We start from the raw sequence: 18,979 nt of genomic DNA on the forward strand, positions 1-18,979 counted from the left end.
ATACTAGTGTGTGTATTGTATAACTGTTTATGGTTTAATAAACGAATTTAAAAAAAACCCCAATGTATCTGTGACAGAAGTAGTTTGCTGCTTTGGAGATGGTAGTGGGCCCCCTTTACCCCTGTGCGGTAGAGCAGGTTGTATCAATTATCTGCCGCTGCATCTCATCTTTTCTTATTTGTTCTCTTCTTCCCTATGTAGATTTCATCACAGACAGCCATTAAACTAATTTTCCTAATTAATAGATCACAGTCGCACATTTACCAAATTCTGTGTTTCTTCACAGAGAGAGAGAGGACGTCTGGCTGCTCCCCTGTGATTTTCTAAATGAATTACAAGCGTTCGGCCCTTATAGTCACACGCTGCTAATATCACACAAGGTTACGCTTCTTTCTTTCACGTGGGTTTTGTTAAGTAACAGTATGGTGGTAATTACTTGTATAGCGGTATTGTTTGCTGACTGCGTGGTCTATAAATACATATTTGGGTTATTTTATTTTTTGAGGGATAAGTAACATATAACTTTATAGATGTTAACGGTGCCACAATGGCCCACGCATCCAAAGAACAAGCTGGTGGTTGTGGGAGGAGCAGTAGACTATCGGGGAGGGGGCCGCCTATGCCGATATAGGTAAGCTCTGCGGTAGAGCAGGAAGACATGCAGACTGAAGGTTGCTTTAAGTCTTCGGCCTACAGAACTACAGGATGATGCACTGGCCAGGGACCAGGCAAATACACAGGATAACAGATTCCTGGTGAGGTTAGATCATTACACTTCGCCGGGAATCTGACGTCCTGCGCGCAAACCGGCGCAATGACAGCACGTTGATTCACACGCACTTTGCCAGTGGACTCATCAGGATCCTGTGGCTGTTGGGACATCATAAAGTGTGGGGTACACTCACACAGTGTGGGGGCTAATGTGACGGTGCCCCCCATACATTGTAGGGACTACGGAGGGGGGCCCTTATAGAGTGTGGGGCTTCCATAAAGTGTGGAGGCCATTACACAGTGTGGGAGCTAATGTGCGGTCATTTATACAGTTTGGGGCCTATCTTGGGGCCATCACACATTGTGGGGCTACTGTGGGGACGATTATACAGTTTGCGAGCTACTGTGAGGGTCCTCATACACTGTGGAGGCCTTTATACAGTGTGTGAACTACTGTGGGGGCTATTATAAACTGTGGGGGCCATTATACAGGGTGTGAGCTAATGTGGGGGTCATTATACAAACTGAGACTTCCGTTCAAACATGGGGACTTTTCTGAACTTGTTAATGGTTATGTACAAGGGTTAGTGGGTATGCAGTCTTAAGCATGTTTCTTTCACAGTAAGAAGCCTTTTCATTCCCACTGTATCCTTCCTCTGTAGGCTACTCCAGGGCTCTGCAGCTTATCTGTTACTTCTCTATCTCACCACAACCCAGCTTCTAGGCCACAGTCCCGATCAGTGAGTTTCTCTCTACTCACTCAGCGGCTCTACGTCCTATCACTATGGACACCCTGGATGTACCGCTTGGCACCATCCACCAGTCACACGTTCTCAGTCCTCTTTAAGTCCATTACCTTCATCACTAGCAAGCTCTCAGGTTTCTCGTAACTCGGCGCCTTATCCAATAATGCCTTCTGGAAGGTCTCTAAGTCTCGTCAGTTTAGGATTTTGCTATTCCTATCTCCAGTCAATTTTTGCAGTGGATCACGCCTTGACAGCACTTCACACTTGTTACTATCCAAACTCTATCTCACCCTGTCCAGGAAGCAGAGTCCTGTCCCTTTCACTAAGCTCTCCCCCTTTGGGCTAGTCCCAACGCTTATCTACTTCTGACCCTGCTGTCTGTTGCTGGGCAGAACTTCCTTACACTGCACACTTCCTTACACTGCACACATTACTTATCTTACACTCTACTGTACATTCTCTATAACACTGCTACACACTATACATATTATACCAACAATACTTATCTCACGCTCTACATTACACAGGCAAACACAACAATGCAATACAATTCACATGACACAATATATACAAAGACGAATGACATAGTAGACATGACGCGATTGGTGTTTGCAGGGGCAGGAATGTGACAGCACAGTCCACCACCCTTACATCAGCAGGATGAGGAGTTTGTGCAGGTTGGGAGTAGATGGGGACGGAGCTGGAAATGTGAGAAGTCAGATGTGTCTTTGTTGTAATCTCTGTAGATGAGTCGTCGCTGGAGAAGTCATGTCGGTCCCGGCCAGATGGAAAAGACTTGAAAAAGTGAACGACTCATTCAGAAAGAACGTCAGCTGTGAGTCACCATCTATAACTGTACTGTAATCACTTGTATATTCTATAGGACTGGTATCTACCACTTTATGGTCACAGTGTGGTGGTAATATAGGTATTGATCTTTGTATAGAGATTTATTTCCAGTTAAAGTGCGGTCATCTGCTGCGATTCCCTACAATTAGGGTGCGCCACCGTAGTTATAATCAGGGTTTCATGGTTAGGTGCCCATTCAGATGTTTTGCCTCCCCTGAGCTGAATCCCTAACTGCACCTATGGGAGGGGGGAGGCCCAGGTCCAAAAGTTGTTCTGGGTCTCTAGTTATCTACAGTGACCAAACAACTCCATGCAAAAAGTAAGAAAGTGCTAATGGTATAATACTATTAAACAATATCTAGATAACACAACTACTGTAAATTCCTGGTGGTCACAGACCATTGGCTGCAAGGCTCATAATATACCCTTGTGGGCCCATTTCTTTTTTTTTGCATTTGTGCTTTTTTCTCCATTTTTCGGGGTATTTTTCACTTGAGCCTTATTCTTCTTTTAAATTGTGCCTTTTTTACAGTCTATTTTCTATGCATTCGCCTGTTTGTTCATCATTGTGGTAAGGGTATGGGGTTTTAAAACTTTTTCTGTATATTTATCAATTGCGACGTTCTAAAAAGTCGCTAATTTTTTTATGCAAATGTGCTCCAGTTCCCCCCCCCACCCACAATGTGATTTCATGTGCGTCTGCATGCAACATTTTAGCACAACTCGTGATTTTTTTTTTTTTGCTCAACAAAGTAAATGTCTCAGGAAAGGCTAGATTAAAAAAAATTGAGCATGCAAAGTTCATGAGCCGTGTGTACAATGTTGAAGAATTTGGCTCAAAAACACCAACGAATAAGAAAAGACAAAAAAGATAACTAACTTAAAAAGACCCAACGCAAATGACAAATTCCTTTATGTTTGGCTCAGTACCTTCGGCAGCACCATGCGCACACAGAAGTCACTTTTTATTGCTAGAGATGCTGCCTGAAATGTTCTCATCTTCATACGAGGTCACATTGTGATTATGCTGAGACTGTAAATGTTCTCATTATGCCGGGACTACCTGTCGCTCTCAGCAAGTTCTGCACAGGCGAGAAAATGGAGACAGATGTCAGATCAACCAAGGACTGTTCCTTGGGCTGAGCCAGCGTCTTGTGTGCTGCTATCCTCTTTCTTAGAGGATGAAGAGGGCCTAAATTTGTATACATGCTCACAAATTTGGACTGGCCATTTGGGCATTGGGCAAAACCTGTGGGCCCATGGCCAGAGGAAGCCACAATCCTTTGGTAAGGCAGAACGCCCTATACTAAGTGCAAGTGATAAGTGCTCATATTATGCATATCATGAACCCAAGTGTATACCGTAATTTAGTGGTTATTTTGGGTCCTATGATCTCCAATGGCTGGGGCCCAGATCACCGTCAGTCCACAGCTGTCTATAATTATTAGCTTTCTTATCATTAGTTCTGTCTTCACATTGAGGTTTGCTGTCTGAATATACATCATTACATTCATCTCTATTCGCACCCAGAGCTGTATTCACAATTCTACTGCACTTATTTCCACTTTTGCAGTTAAAATGGTTCCGAAGATTAGAAAAAGAAATCTGTTCTAGTGATGAGCGAACATGCTTGGATAAAGTGTTATTCCCCCATGCTCGGGTGCTAACCGAGTGTCCCCGTGGCTGCATATGTGGCGCCCCTGAGGCTCAGTCGCCACAGAGGTACTGCACCTCTTCCTGAGGTGTGGTGCCTCACCATCCAGGTAAGTTGGAGGCTCCTGACCACGCTCCAACACTCGCACCCCACACAACAGAGTAGTTCAGCAAAGCCACACTGCAGCTCCCTGCTTAGAGAGCAGCAGAGCACCTTTGGTGGTTCCCTGCTTGTAACACGAAATGTGCTGGGAGGTGGGTGGAGTTGAGAATACATAAAAGAGCAGGAAGGTTTAGAATTACAGGTCAGTCTGGGAGAGGAAGCCACTCAGAGAGGAGTGAGGAAAGAAGATCCCTGAGAGAGGGATGGAGGAAGGAGGTGCTGCAGCAGACCTGAGTGACCTGGGTCTGCTGGCACGGGAAAGGAAAGAAGGATAAAGACATAGAACTGAAACCTGATCTTCCATAGGAGAGAGAGATTAGAACGGAACGAAGGAGTAAAAGGGAACAGAGAGGACGTGGGTTAGAGAAGAACCCTGCCTAGAAGTTCTAAGCGCAAGGCCGGGGCCCGGTCCCCGAGGTTGTATGGACACTAATGGTTCTGCAGCAGACACCGGTGGAGTAGTGGGCTGTAAATGCACTACTCCCATCTAAGACTTGGGGGCACAACAGCAACTTGGATAGTGAGCCGGGACTCAGGAGTAGGGAGTCCCCGAAGCAGGCTACAGCTGTCTGCCGTACAAGTAGAGTTCTTGGGAACATCTGTCAGGAGGCACTCCAGTGTAACTCAGTACTGGGAGTACTTCACACTTAAAGGTGCTATAGAGGAGACGTTCAGAAAGGCACATGTTGGCGGAGCGTTGGAAGGGAGCATTCCATCTTGCCTGGAGGTTGACTGAGTCCCTGACCCGGAGGACACGGCACGGAGGCAGGCACCTGTGTGTACTACAGACTGTGAGTAAAGCTTTGGAGCTGCAAGCCATGGTGTCCTCCATTCATTCTTGTGCCAACGCATCCAGCCCCGCTACATCTGGGTACCAGCTTCTACACCGCTTGTGCCTCTCCTCTTCCCCCACATCTACACTCCCCTGGGGCTACAGCTCCACCTGTGGGGAGCTTCACCATCTTGGCTGCAACATACCACCAGCCCCAGAGGATCTGCATGCAGCGTCGGCCTAACATCTCACTTGCTGAACACCACAGGTGGCGTCACAAACTATTCATTCAAATCATTACATTCCCCCCATTACTTGGGCGTCCAGGGCCACGGACCGGGTCCCCGCTGCTGTGACACATCCCGCTGATACCGGCCCGGTACCGAGTACCCCACAGCCCTGGGAGGGCGACCTACATGTCTCGCGGCTGTCCGACAGCCGGAACACATGCAGGGATTGGCTAACAAACATGCAATCCCAGCATCCCTACAGTTCATCTCCAAAAAACCTCCAATATAAGTGACCTAAAGTATCTGACACACAGCCATCCTTCCTTCAGGGGTGAGGATCCGGCAACGTGTTGAATTCTAAGCATTTCTGATTTTCCATGTATTGTGGGCCTCGGCCCAATACTAGTAGTTCATCGATGAATCAGATGAGATTTCCCGTCACTGGAGAAGTCCAGGGTTTTATAGCTATGAAGTTTGCGTCCAGTTCACAGTTTTCCATAGAGACAAGTGTATAAATACCTCCGCCAGAGAGTAAAGTTAAAAAAAAAAAAGACAGTATGTGGAAAAAAAAAGTCTCGGCGTCGTCTTAACACATCTGTTTTTAATATCTGGCTTCCAGAAAGTTGGTTGAGCGCTCTGTTCTCCATAGAGTGATGACTGCATACTGTACAATTATTGGCTCTCTGGTGCTTTTCCAGCTAAAGATTAGTTTACATGAGAGAAAAACAGCTGTCTGAGTATTACCACGGAGAGCGTGGCAGATCCAACCGCGTTTTATGTCACTTGCTGGATTATATCGTCTTAAAGCACAGCTTGGCAGATGGAGAGCAAATAAGCATTAGAGGTAAAATACTTGAAGAACCCTGGTAATCCGGGATTGATCTTCTCGCTGCCCCGTTATGCTCAAACTCACGTGAACTGGACATAAGGAGCGACCTCTTAGTGTCCAAGACGGGGACGATTCAGGGTCCATTATTCTACTTTGTAGATAAATTCCACTCCTTCTTTAGGTCCCTAATCTTATCCATAGGGGGGCAGAAAGGTAAGGATTTATGGTAGCATTTGTTCAGTAGAGTTGGTGCAAATCGACTGACCAGACCCGATGCATTGGCCACATCAGTAATCTGTGGCTGCTGAATGAGACCCTCTGACCCAACGGCATCCACGACTCTTCTTTTGATTTGCAGGCCTGGTGCCATGTCAACACTGATAATCAAAAGATGAGTCATGGATGCCATCATGTAAGAGGTGGTTCTCAGTGCTCTCATTCAGCAGCCACAGATTACCGACATTGCTGATGGTTCTGCGAATCGATTTGCACCAACTGTAATGTTCAGCGTGGTTTTATCATATCTTAATTGATTTGAAAGGTGACATCCAGTCCATTAAAATTGCATTTTTTTTACCTCCTCAGTCGGAGTGCCCATGTAGTCCTCTGTGTTCCCTAAAATTGCTCTCAATGGGAATATGAGCTTTAAAACAGGACTACGGAACAATGGAAGAAGGTGGCCTGTTATGATGAGTCGAATGCATCCTTTGGAGAAGAGATGGCACCGATGGCACAGAATGCATTCTTGGAGGAGGTGGCACCGAATGTATCCTTGGGGAAGGATACCCTATCAGAAGAATACAAGCTGGTGAAGGAAGAATGACGGGGCAATATTCTGCTGGGAAACCTTGGGTCCTGGCATCATGTTGATGTGACATGTGACAGCTACCTAAAATTGCAGAGGAAAAGTACCCCTCATTGCTGGCAGTGGTATTCCCTAATAGCAGTGCCTCTTTCAGCAGGATTATGTAGAATGGTTTGAACAACATAGATAATAGTTCAAGATGATGAATTATCTTTAAAGGGATATTCTCAAGTTGTCCTTTGAGCAGCTCAGAGCTCTGCAGTCTCCTCACTTCCTGGTTTCTAGCAGGGCAGACTCTCCTCCTCTTCCTTGAATGACAGCTCTGGTGAATCGAACTGTCGTATTAGTAGAACTAAAGCTCAGCACAATTTCTGCTAGAACACATTCAACTATCAGTGGTTTGTTGTGAGTCTACATTGCTATCACTATGTATTCACATAGCGATGACAACATGGCATTTTAGGGGCGGACATACCATAAGTGCAACCTGTGCAGTTCGACAGGGGTCCAAGAGACAAGGGGACCCATTTCCATCTCCAAAGCTGGTGGAAATTTGCTTTATGATGATCTATTGGACTGTGAATGTCCCTATTCTGTTGTACAGGGGTCCTCTTCTGTCTTTGTCCGCCACTGGGGCATTTGAACAGTTCACGGCTCTGGACAGGGAGAGCAGAAAGCCAAGATTAGGATCCTGTTCAGAAAGCTGCGGGGCTGGTGATGTTGCAAGAAAGAGAGAGGGATGGGGAGAGAGGTGAACAGATAACTGCTGTTTAATAATCAATGGGCTGGAGACAATTGGCTGGGATGTTAGGAGTTAACCCCATCTCCAGGCACACTAAGCCAAGCTCTAGGGCAAGGCTCCATGGAAACAAGCTGTACACTAACTATAAAAAATAAAAGCTTTCATTGCAGGAGAACGACAGCAGATAGAAAAAAGCAAGTTACCTGCAAACTTGCATATTTTCATGTTGTCTAACTACATAAAGCAATTTAAGAATTTGAGAACACCCCTTTAAATTCCCCAGAGCTCAATCTGATCGATCATCTGCACATCACAAATGATAGGATCCATTGCTAATATTATGGTGATAGATATCACAGGACACCTTCAGAGTTGTTTTGATGGTTAGGCAAGTGGTTTCAATCTTACTGCTAATCAGGATGATGGGATGAAGGGTTTTCTTCAAAGACTGAAAGACTTCCATTCAGATTCGTTAACTGTCCACTGAATGATTGTTGATGCACAGGAATACTCTGCTTAGACGAACGCTCCTGTGTTCTCTTTCAGAGAGCCAGACTCCTAACAGCGGCTTAGGTCCAGGAAGAACAAGAGGATTTATCAATAAAATTGAACAGGATGGATCCTTATCTTCCCCCAAATCATAGTCAGGAGGCCCCATATGCACTAGACCGTCTGCCAATCCCGCCAATATTGGGAGGTTAGGCTGACCATGGTCTAATGTGTATGGGCGCTGTGTCATGCCAAGTGCAGGTTCTGCAGAGGGGGAGCATGAGAAAGAACCTGCACTTGGCATGACACAGCGCATCAGTTTTCCCTGTAGGCTTCCTTTAAATCGATCTCTCAATGTTCCTAAGGTCTAAGAAGTAAGGTTTCTCCTTGCGGAGAGTGACATGCCAGCTGTGGCTTGTCAAGGTAAGGAGACTTATTCGCCGTGCAATGCTCCTCTGGGAAAATAATATGCAAATTGCCTCTTCAGAAAGAAAGAGGACTTTTACTCTACAGCGCCACCTATTGGTAGTAGCGATCCTACAAGTCACAATCAACCCTTTAACGAGTCTTGTAGTATGACTTAGGATACAAGCCAAATCAGAATCTCAATTTGCAGACACGGTGTTTCGAGCTGTTGGCTCTCGTCAGTGCAAAGTATGAGATCTGATTTGGCAAGGTGAGAGGCTCTGGACTAGGGTCTAAGAAGTAAGGTTTCTCCTTGCAGAGAGTGACATGCCAGCTGTGGCTTGTCAAGGTAAGGAGACTTATTCGCCGTGCAATGCTTGAGCATTGCACGGCGAATAAGTCTCCTTACCTTGACAAGCCACAGCTGGCATGTCACTCTCCGCAAGGAGAAACCTTACTTCTTAGACCCTAGTCCAGAGCCTCTCACCTTGCCAAATCAGATCTCATACTTTGCACTGACGAGAGCCAACAGCTCGAAACACCGTGTCTGCAAATTGAGATTCTGATTTGGCTTGTATCCTAAGTCATACTACAAGACTCGTTAAAGGGTTGATTGTGACTTGTAGGATCGCTACTACCAATAGGTGGCGCTGTAGAGTAAAAGTCCTCTTTCTTTCTGAAGAGGCAATTTGCATATTATTTTCCCAGAGGAGCATTGCACGGCGAATAAGTCTCCTTACCTTGACAAGCCACAGCTGGCATGTCACTCTCCGCAAGGAGAAACCTTACTTCTTAGACCCTAGTCCAGAGCCTCTCACCTTGCCAAATCAGATCTCATACTTTGCACTGACGAGAGCCAACAGCTCGAAACACCGTGTCTACAAATTGAGATTCTGATTTGGCTTGTATCCTAAGTCATACTACAAGACTCGTTAAAGGGTTGATTGTGACTTGTAGGATCGCTACTACCAATAGGTGGCGCTGTAGAGTAAAAGTCCTCTTTCTTTCTGAAGAGGCAATTTGCATATCAATGTTCCTAAGTCACTTATGGCGTCATGTGTCATACTTTATGTATGAACGGCCAAGAGGGAACGCACAGTGCATTAGGAATTGTGCTGCAGGTCGAGAATACAAAGCTCCAGACACAATCTGTAACAAAAATGCCTGCAAATTATTAATAAGGGAAAGAATGATTGTTCAAAGGGGTGACAGGTCTGCTACAAAATGGATTAAAACTTTCATGGTTTGTACACAAGATGATGGAGGCCGCCGGGATGAAGGGCTTTCTGCAAATTATATTTTGGTTTTCAAGGTCAGAAACGACTTAAGAGACAGACTTGGCGCTGCCAGGAGCTTCACTAACAAGCGTGGAGTGTGATCAGCGCGGTGTGACAGTACAAAAATAAAAAGCAAAAGATACTGAAAGATCGTTATATCTAATTGTATGCAAATCAGCTCCTCTGCAGGTGGAAGAAAGCTGGATCTGTAGTGTCATCCACACTAATGAGTCTCACAGTATGATTCATCTCCAAAAGGTCAAAGAAACTCATCTACAGACAGCTGTTCCAGGGCTTTTACCCCTCATCATTACAGAGCAGGGCACTGCTGAGAGGCTTTTGTTTTTACTTAGGTCTATGGGGGTACCAGTAGCGTAGCTACTGGGGGGGCAGAGGGGGCGGTGGCCCTGGCCCCCGCGCTCTGAGGGGGCCCACCGGAGCTACTCTACACCACTACTCTGCTGCCCAGCCGCTATGGGCCCCTGAGAAGGCGGTGGGGGACTCCGGTGCCAGCAGTGGGCCCCCCACCTCTCAGCCAGCAATGTCTTCCTGGACTATTCTGTGCGCACAGGAGCTGTGATGAGGTCATAGGAGGGGCGGAGTCAGGGGTCACATGATCAGGGGCTTCAGTGGCTGCAGGACTCTGCTGTGCTGGTTGTCATGGTGCTGGCTGGATGAGGTGAAGTTTCTGTGTGGGGTCAGGAGGGGTTTACAGGGTGGATGTAGCAGAGCTGTGTTTGTATGAGGTGTACAGAGCGAAGCCATGTGTGTATAAAGTGTACGGAGCAGAGATATGCATGTATGAGGTGTACAGAGGAGCGGAGCCATGTGTGTATGGGGTGACCGGAGCCGTTTGTGTAAAGATGTACGCAGCGGAGCCGTTTGTGTACAAGGTGTATGCAGCGGAGCCATGTGTGTACGGGGTGCACGGAGTGGAGCCATGTGTGTACGGGGTGCACGGAGTGGAGCCATGTGTGTACAAGGTGTACGGAGCGGAGCCATGTGTGTACAAGGTGTACGGAGCGGAGCCGCGTGTGTACAGAGTGTACGGAGTGGAGCCGCGTGTGTACAGTGTACGGAGCGGAGCCGCGTGTGTACAGCATGTACGGAGCGGAGCCGCGTGTGTACAGAGTGTACGGAGCGGAGCCACGTGTGTACAGAGTGTACGGAGCGGAGCCACGTGTGTACAGCGTGTACGGAGCGGAGCCGCGTGTGTACAGCATGTACGAAGCGGAGCCACGTGTGTACAGAGTGTACGGAGCGGAGCCACGTGTGTACAGCGTGTACGGAGCGGAGCCGCGTGTGTACAGCGTGCACGGAGTGGAGCCGCGTGTGTACAGCGTGTACGGAGCGGAGCCGCATGTGTACAGCGTGTACGGAGCGAGCCGCGTGTGTACAGCGTGTACGGAGCGGAGCCGCGTGTGTACAGCATGTACGGAGCAGAGCTGAGTGTGTACAAGGTGTACGGAGCGGAGTTGCGTGTGTATAGGGGGTGCGGAGCGGAGCAGTGTGTGTATAGGGGGTATCAGGTGCAGTATTAGGGACAAATACGGCAGCAGCGGCTCAGCATTGGGGTATCAGGTGGAGTAATAGGGACACATACGGCAGCAGCGGCTCAGCATTGGGGTATCAGGTGCAGTAATAGGGACACATACGACAGCAGCGGCTCAGCATTGGGGTATCAGGTGCAGTAATAGGGACACATACGGCAGCAGCGGCTCAGTATTGGGGTATCAGGTGCAGTAATAGGGACACATACGGCAGCAGAGGCTCAGCATTGGGGTATCAGGTGCAGTAATAGGGACACATACGGCAGCAGCGGCTCAGTATTGGGGTATCAGGTGCAGTAATAGGGACACATACGGCGGCCGAGGCTCAGCATTGGAGTATCAGGTGCAGTAATAGGGACACATACGGCAGCAGCGGCTCAGCATTGGGGTATCAGGTGCAGTAATAGGGACACATATGGCAGCAGCGGCTCAGCATTGGGTTATCAGGTGCAGTAATAGGGACACATGCGGCAGCAGCTCAGCATTGGGGTATCAGGTGCAGTTAAAGGGACACATACGGCAGCAGCGGCTCGGCATTGGGGTATCAGGTGCAGTAATAGGGACACATGCGGCAGCAGCGGCTCAGCATTGGGGTATCAGGTGCAGTAATAGGGACACATACGGCAGCAGAGGCTCAGCATTGGGATATCAGGATGAGTGGTTTGTGCAGGTTGGGGATACATGGTGATGGAGCTGGAATATGAGAAATGAAACATGTTGTTGTATTCTCTGTAGCAGAGTAGTGGCTGGAGGAGTTGTTATGTCGGTCTGGGCCATATGGAAAAGAATTGAAAAGTGAAAGATTCCATCAGAAAGATCGTCAGCGGTAAGACACCAACTATAACTGTGCAGTAATCACTCATGATTTGTAGGACTGGTATTTACCACTGACCATATGGTGGTAATATCAATATTGGTCTTTATATAGAGATTATTTTCAGTAACAGCGCAGTCATCTCCTACATCCACTATTAGGGTGTGTAATGTATAATAATTAGATCTGTCTCTTTAAGCAAGCCAGACTTATGGGACTTGGGGGGTGGAGACAAGAGGGATGAGAAGGGAAGTTTCAGTTTCACTTCTGTGTAGCATGGGAATGCAACTGTTATGCTGTGTGCTGGAGGACGAAGAATAAAACATATCTAAAGTTTAATACCTTGAATTCTTCATAACGTGTGGATATTACAACTGGCGACGAGGATGGGATATAATCACCTACTGCTGTGAGTACAGACTATATTTTACCGCTTCACACGCCAGCACCACTGAGAGACTCTATCATGGCTGACTACTTGCACACATTCCCACAATTTGATATGACTGATGTCATTAATCTCTCCCATAACTGGAGAAAATGGCTAAACAGATTTGAGAATTTCCTAGAAGCCATGGACATAAAGGAGGAGAAAAGAAAGAGAGCTTTGCTCCTGCATTGTGCAGGCACAGAAGTCTATGACATATACAGTACGTTACCTGCAGCAGAAACAGACACATACAGCAACTGCGCTAAAGCTCTCACTGGCTACTTCAACCCCAAACAGAACATCAGATATGAAAGATATAAATTCAGGATTGCCAAGCAGCTTCCAGAAGAGTCCATAGACACTTATGTCACACGACTGAAAGAGTTAGCACATGGATGTGCCTTTACAGATGTAGATGATGAAATCCTAACTCAAATAATTGTCACCTGCTTGTCTAATAACCTAAGGCGTAAGGCTCTGCAGCAGGATATCTCTCTACATGATTTACTCAAAATGGCCCGTGCTATAGAAATAGCAGATCATCAGGCTACCGTAATGGAGAATGGGGATAAATTACTTGTGCATAATCTCAAACAGAAAAATTTACCAGACAAACAAGCCCAGAAACAGAAGAAATGTTATAGATGTGGACAGGATTTCCCTCACCACCAGAACAAATGTCCAGCTATGGGACAAACCTGCAGTAAATGTGGAAAAGGGAATCATTTTGCAGCTGTTTGCAAATCAGCGCACTACAAGCCTCCGCTGCCTATGACAAAATCTGCAGATGTAAAAGTGATAAATCAGGACACAGAAGAAATGTCTGCGACTGAGAACTATGTGTTAACTACCTCTGTCACTGGTTCAGTACAGTCTCCCTGTGTTACACTCTCAATCTGCAACACTGACATTACCTTTACAATAGATACAGGAGCTTCAGTGGATATCATAGATGGCACTACATAAGAACAATTGAAAACAAGGCCAGTCTTACAACAAGTGCAGACTAAAATCTTTCCTTATGGATCTAAAACACCTCTAGCTATAATGGGACAATTTGATGCTGAAATTAGATATAAAGAAAACAGGCAGAAAACCACTTTCCACACATTACAAGGATCGGGAGGCTGTCTTCTCAGCTATCACACTGTCTTGGAGCTAGGGCTCATCCAGATTATTCATACCATAACTGACCCTGCGGATATGGATGTACAAACTATGGTGAACAGCTTTCCCTCCCGATTTAGTGCTTTGGGAAAACTAAAGGACTCTCAAGTACACCTTCATGTGGATGACAATGTTCGTCCAGTAGCCCAGCCTCACAGGCGTATTCCATTTCACCTGAGACAGAAGGTAGAAAAGGAACTCCAATTGCTCATGGATGAGGACGTTATTGAAACTGTTACTGGTCCCACTCCGTGGGTCTCTCCACTTGTGGTAGTTCCAAAACCAAAGACTCCTGATCAAGTGAGACTGTGTGTTGACATGCGCCTGCCCAACACCGCTATCCAGAGGGAAAGACATATCTCACCTACGATTGATGACATCATTCATTTATTAAATGGAGCCACCGTCTTCTCAAAGCTCGACCTCAATAAGGGATATCATCAATTAGAACTGAGTCTAGAGTCCCGATACTTGACCACATTTTCCACCCATGTGGGCCTCAGAAGATACAAAAGATTGACTTTTGGAGTCTGCTCAGCAGCAGAAATTTTTCAGGATACAATAAGGAGTGTCATTCAACACATCCCAAATGCCTTTAATTACAGTTATGACATATTGGTTTTTGGTAAAACTCAAGCTGAGCATAATCGTGCTCTATATGATATCTTCGAATGTCTGCTTTCTGCTGGACTCACTTTAAACAAAGAGAAGTGCGAGTTTGACAAGGGTTCATTAGAATTCTATGGTCACATCTTCTCGGCAAAAGGAGTACAACCAGACCCCAAGAAAGTGGAAGCTATCAGAACAGCCTCAATTCCACAGGATGCTGGTGAAGTGCGTTCTTTCCTTGGAATGGCAAGTTACTGTGCTAGATATATTCCGAATTTTTCAACAATCAGCAATCCACTACGGGAACTTACAAAACAAAGTTGTATTTTTCAATGGTCCCAAGACTGTCAGACCTCTTTTGAAACAATTAAAAATGAACTCTGCTTGACAACTACTATGGCTTATTTTGATCCAGCTCTTCGAACTGAACTGATTGTGGACGCCAGTCCCGTGGGACTGGGTGCTATTCTAGCGCAGTCCAAGGATAACAATCAAAATCCTCGCATCATTTCTTATGCAAGTAAGAGTTTAACAAACACTGAAAGAAAATATTCTCAACCTGAAAAAGAAAGCTTGGCAGTTGTCTGGGGATGTGAACACTTTCACTTATTTCTCTATGGAGCTCCCTTCACCATTGTCACAGATCATCAAGCACTTCTTACAATTTTTGGAAATCCCAGAGCTAAAATGCCTGCACAAATTGAACGATGGGGCCTACGTCTACAGGACTACAACTATAACATTGTTCACAAACCTGGAAAATACAGCAATCCGGCTGATTATCTTTCAAGACATCCTACTAATGATGATATACCTGTGCATTCCTCCATTGAAGAATACCTACGTTTTGTTACAGATCATGCCGTGCCAAAAGCACTTTCTCTTGATCAATTTATAAATGAAACAACAAAAGACAAGACACTCTGTGCCCTAATACAAATCATCCAAAATCGAAGGTGGCATGAAATTCAAAAGGAAAAATTTCCTGATTCTGAGATTGATCTGAAAGAGTTAAAACTATTCTCAAACGTTTGAATTATCAGTCACTGAAGAACACCTCATTCTTCGAGGTACCAAACTAGTTGTACCTAAGACTTTGCGTAACTTAGTCATACAGATAGCACATGAAGGTCATTTAGGAATTGTTGGCACAAAGAAGTTACTCAGAGAAAAAGTGTGGTTCCCAAATATGGATCACTTGGTGGAAGAAAAGATTAGACGCTGTTCTACTTGTCAATTAATCACTCCATCATCAACCTTAGAGCCATTACAAATGTCTCCGTTACCCACTGCTGTCTGGGAGGAAGTGGCAGTCGATATATATGGACCATTGCCAAATGGCCAATACATTCTCGTAACAATTGATGAATATTCTCGATACCCTGTCATTTCATTTATCTCTTCAACATCTGCTAATAATGTTATACCAGAGCTGGACGACATTTTCTCGGCATATGGTATTCCAAGAGTGGTCAAAACAGACAATGGACCTCCATTCAATGGACATGTGTTTACACAATTTTCTGAATACTTGGGATTCAATCACAGGAAAATCACACCTTGCTGGCCGCAAGCCAATGGAATTGTGGAACGTTTTATGCGCACTCTGGGGAAACGTATCAAGGCAGCGAGTCTGGAGCACATCCCACTGAAACAGTCATTATACAAATTCATGCGTAATTACCGCAATACGCCACACTCCACTACTAATGCTGCTCCAGCTCATTTAATGTTCAGCAGAACCCTGCGTATACGTCTCCCTGATGTGACCAGCCATCCCCGACCGAGTGACTCCTCAGTGAGATCCACAGTTTTCTCCAACAAACAAGCCATGAAACGTTATGCAGACAGAAGGCGAAGGACACAGTCAAGTGCCATCGAAAGAGGGGATGTCGTGGTGGTACGTCAAAGACCAACCAACAAGACCTCACCTGTATATGGTCCTGCAAAATATTATGTTACCAAAAGGAAAGGCAGCATGATCACAGCTGAACGAGATGGACACTCCATAACGCGAAATTCTTCATATTTTAAAGTCATACCGCAGAATGATGACAATGAACTCTCTTTGGTGGAAGATTTGGTATCCGATGGTGGAGAGGACCAACAAGAGGTAGCTGGTCCATCAATAATGAACCCTCTCAATGAGCCCAGACGTTATCCTACACGAGAGAGAAGAGCTCCATCGAGGCTTATTGAAGAAGTGTAATTACAGTTTTGTTTTGTTTTTGTTTTTTTTGTTTGTTTTCTCTGGTTTTGGAATTGAACAAATAAGACAAAACGTACATATGATTTCTTTGGACGTTTTCATGTTGTTGCATTTATCAGTAATATGGGTTATTTATAGAAAAAAAAAAAAAAAAAGGGGATGATGTAATGTATAATAATTAGATCTGTCTCTTTAAGCAAGCCAGACTTATGGGACTTGGGGGGTGGAGACAAGAGGGATGAGAATGGAAGTTTCAGTTTCACTTCTGTGTAGCATGGGAATGCAACTGTTATGCTGTGTGCTGGAGGACGAAGAATAAAACATATCTAAAGTTTAATACTTTGAATTCTTCATAACGTGTGGATATTACAGGGTGCGTCACCGAGTTGTAATTAAAGTTACCTAGTTAGGGGCCCACTCAGAAGTTTCGCCCTCCCTGAACCAAAACCCTAGCTACGCCTCTGGGGGGTACCATTTCTCCTTGAAGAGACTCCCTGGAAATGCTCCATCTATTCTTTCTGGAACTGATGGTAGTTTGGTTAAATGTCCTTAAGAGGGTCAAAAAATATTTGGAATTGAGAGTCCTCAGTGGTTAATACCTTTTAAACCACTGAGGACTCTCAATTCCAAATATTTTTCTATCTACAGGCTAACACGGTACAAAGATATATCTTTCCTGTATCTTAAGGGGGTCTTCTTGTAGCAGAGTGTATCTTTTGAGAATCCACTGGTACACAGGAGAACTTCACTGAGCAAGTTATCTTGAGTAAACAGCATTTACTTCTTATGGGTAAACATGAGATAAGAATTCAGAAGCACACAGCTGTGCTGCTGGTGTAATACAGTCAAAAGCGAAAGTAAAACTAACATCAACAAAAGAGCTTCCTCCCCACAATACAGCAAACATATAACTTCACACTATCGCCATCTGCTGTCAGGCTAGTGTAATGTCCTCCTTTACATAAACAATAAGTCCATTTCTGTTGCATATGCCAACTCCCTTTCTCAACAGTAAGGACTTATTCAGTCAAACCCAACTTTTTTATTAGTCTCTGGTGTTTATCAGCATTCAACGCCTTCGTGAAGATGTCTGCTGTCATTTCTTCAGTAAGATAATATTCTAACTTCAAGACTCCTTGTTCCTGATGATCTCTCAAAAAAATGATACTTCACATCAATATGCCAACACTTCTTTCATCCTATCATCTGCAATGATAGTGCTGCAGCCAATCACTTAGGCTACTTTCAGACTAGAGTACTGAGTCATGTGGCAAGGCTTGTTAAAGGTTCAGACATTGACTTGTAGGGTAGCTACCTCCAATAGTTGACACTAGAGAGACGGCTTTTCTTCTACCTGGAGGTGAGCTAATTGCCTTACCCTGATCTAGAAGTCTTTCCATGCCAGTCTCCCTAAGTAGTAACAGTACCCCATCACCTCTGTCTAAATGGAAATTTTTAGGAACAGTCCTCATTTCATCCAATAGTGTTAACGGGTTATTAATATGTCAAGATTGCATCAAAATAAACATATATTTGGATGACACCTGCAATCCACCAGTGCTGAGAATTCTGATGGACCCATTCTGTATTTTAGGGGGCAGAATTCTCTTAGACATCTGAAAAAGCAATACAGGGGTTTTACCATCATGGTAAATTATTAAGATCATGGAGATCAAGAAATTCCCTTTTTTTTTTACTGGCGATGTTGAGCAGATCAAAAGTCAAAGATGAAATGGCCACTTCATTGTAGGAACCATCATTTGGGCTCCCAACAATCCTAGTGATATGTAAGTGTTGAACAGTTGTCGCAATCTCAGGGATATGACATAAATGCTTTGTAGATCTGGTCCCAATTCTGTGAACCTCACCTTTCGGAAGAATGACGATACTATTACCCCTTTTTGCGGTTTCAAGCAGTTTTTCCCACTCAAATGAATGGAGTCATGACTTTCTTCCATGAACATTTTTGTCAGGTACTAAAACCCATTAATTTGTGGCCATGTTGATACTATAGAGTACCAAACAGGGTATATTGGCAGGTACTCTATATGATTGGAAAATATGATAATACCCCAAAGGGATGAGTAATTCACGAAAAATATAAAATCGCCTTACCTGGCTGATCTGACCAGTACTCAGGGGCCAAAGTGTTGGAATTGCTACTTCCTAAAATACAATAAAAAAGGAATGTAAGTTGTAAAATACAGAGCTTGTGTAAGTAGTGGTATGGCGAGAAGATGGAAGGAAAAGTGGCACTAATTGATTTTGCCAATTTAGTTACTGTGCCTCTAGATACACAACATATCTACTTTTTCTTGCCACGATTGCGTCTAAGGTTCCAGCATAAACATATTATCTTTGTCAGGCACGGTGCTTATGGAAAAGAGCCATCCATCTCTGGTTGGCCCCATCTGCCACCATACCAGCCATACACATTAGATGGTTGTCACCTGAACGATGCTTTGCCTGATAATTTGGCCGCCATCCATCTCAGGTGACACTCCTATACAGAGGATCCATATTCTATAA

General features: G+C 45.0%; 1 protein-coding gene across 2 annotated transcripts in view; it reads right to left on the reverse strand.

Moving 5' to 3' along the window:
• Positions 1–18,979, reverse strand: part of AMOTL1 (angiomotin like 1) — a 192,029-nt gene that overhangs the window by 124,085 nt on the left and 48,965 nt on the right. Inside the window, exon 3 of one of the 2 annotated variants that reach the window (XM_073582967.1) lies at positions 18,566–18,616. The exons of the other annotated variant lie outside the window; for it this stretch is intronic. Coding sequence (XP_073439068.1) covers positions 18,566–18,616 — 51 coding nt within the window. The remainder of the gene's footprint in view (positions 1–18,565; positions 18,617–18,979) is intronic. 2 annotated transcript variants of the gene reach the window in all.

The sequence above is a fragment of the Dendrobates tinctorius genome, unplaced genomic scaffold (assembly GCF_039654945.1).
Source record: "Dendrobates tinctorius isolate UK_male_01 unplaced genomic scaffold, ASM3965494v1 ptg000075l, whole genome shotgun sequence".
Taxonomy (NCBI): domain Eukaryota; kingdom Metazoa; phylum Chordata; class Amphibia; order Anura; family Dendrobatidae; genus Dendrobates; species Dendrobates tinctorius.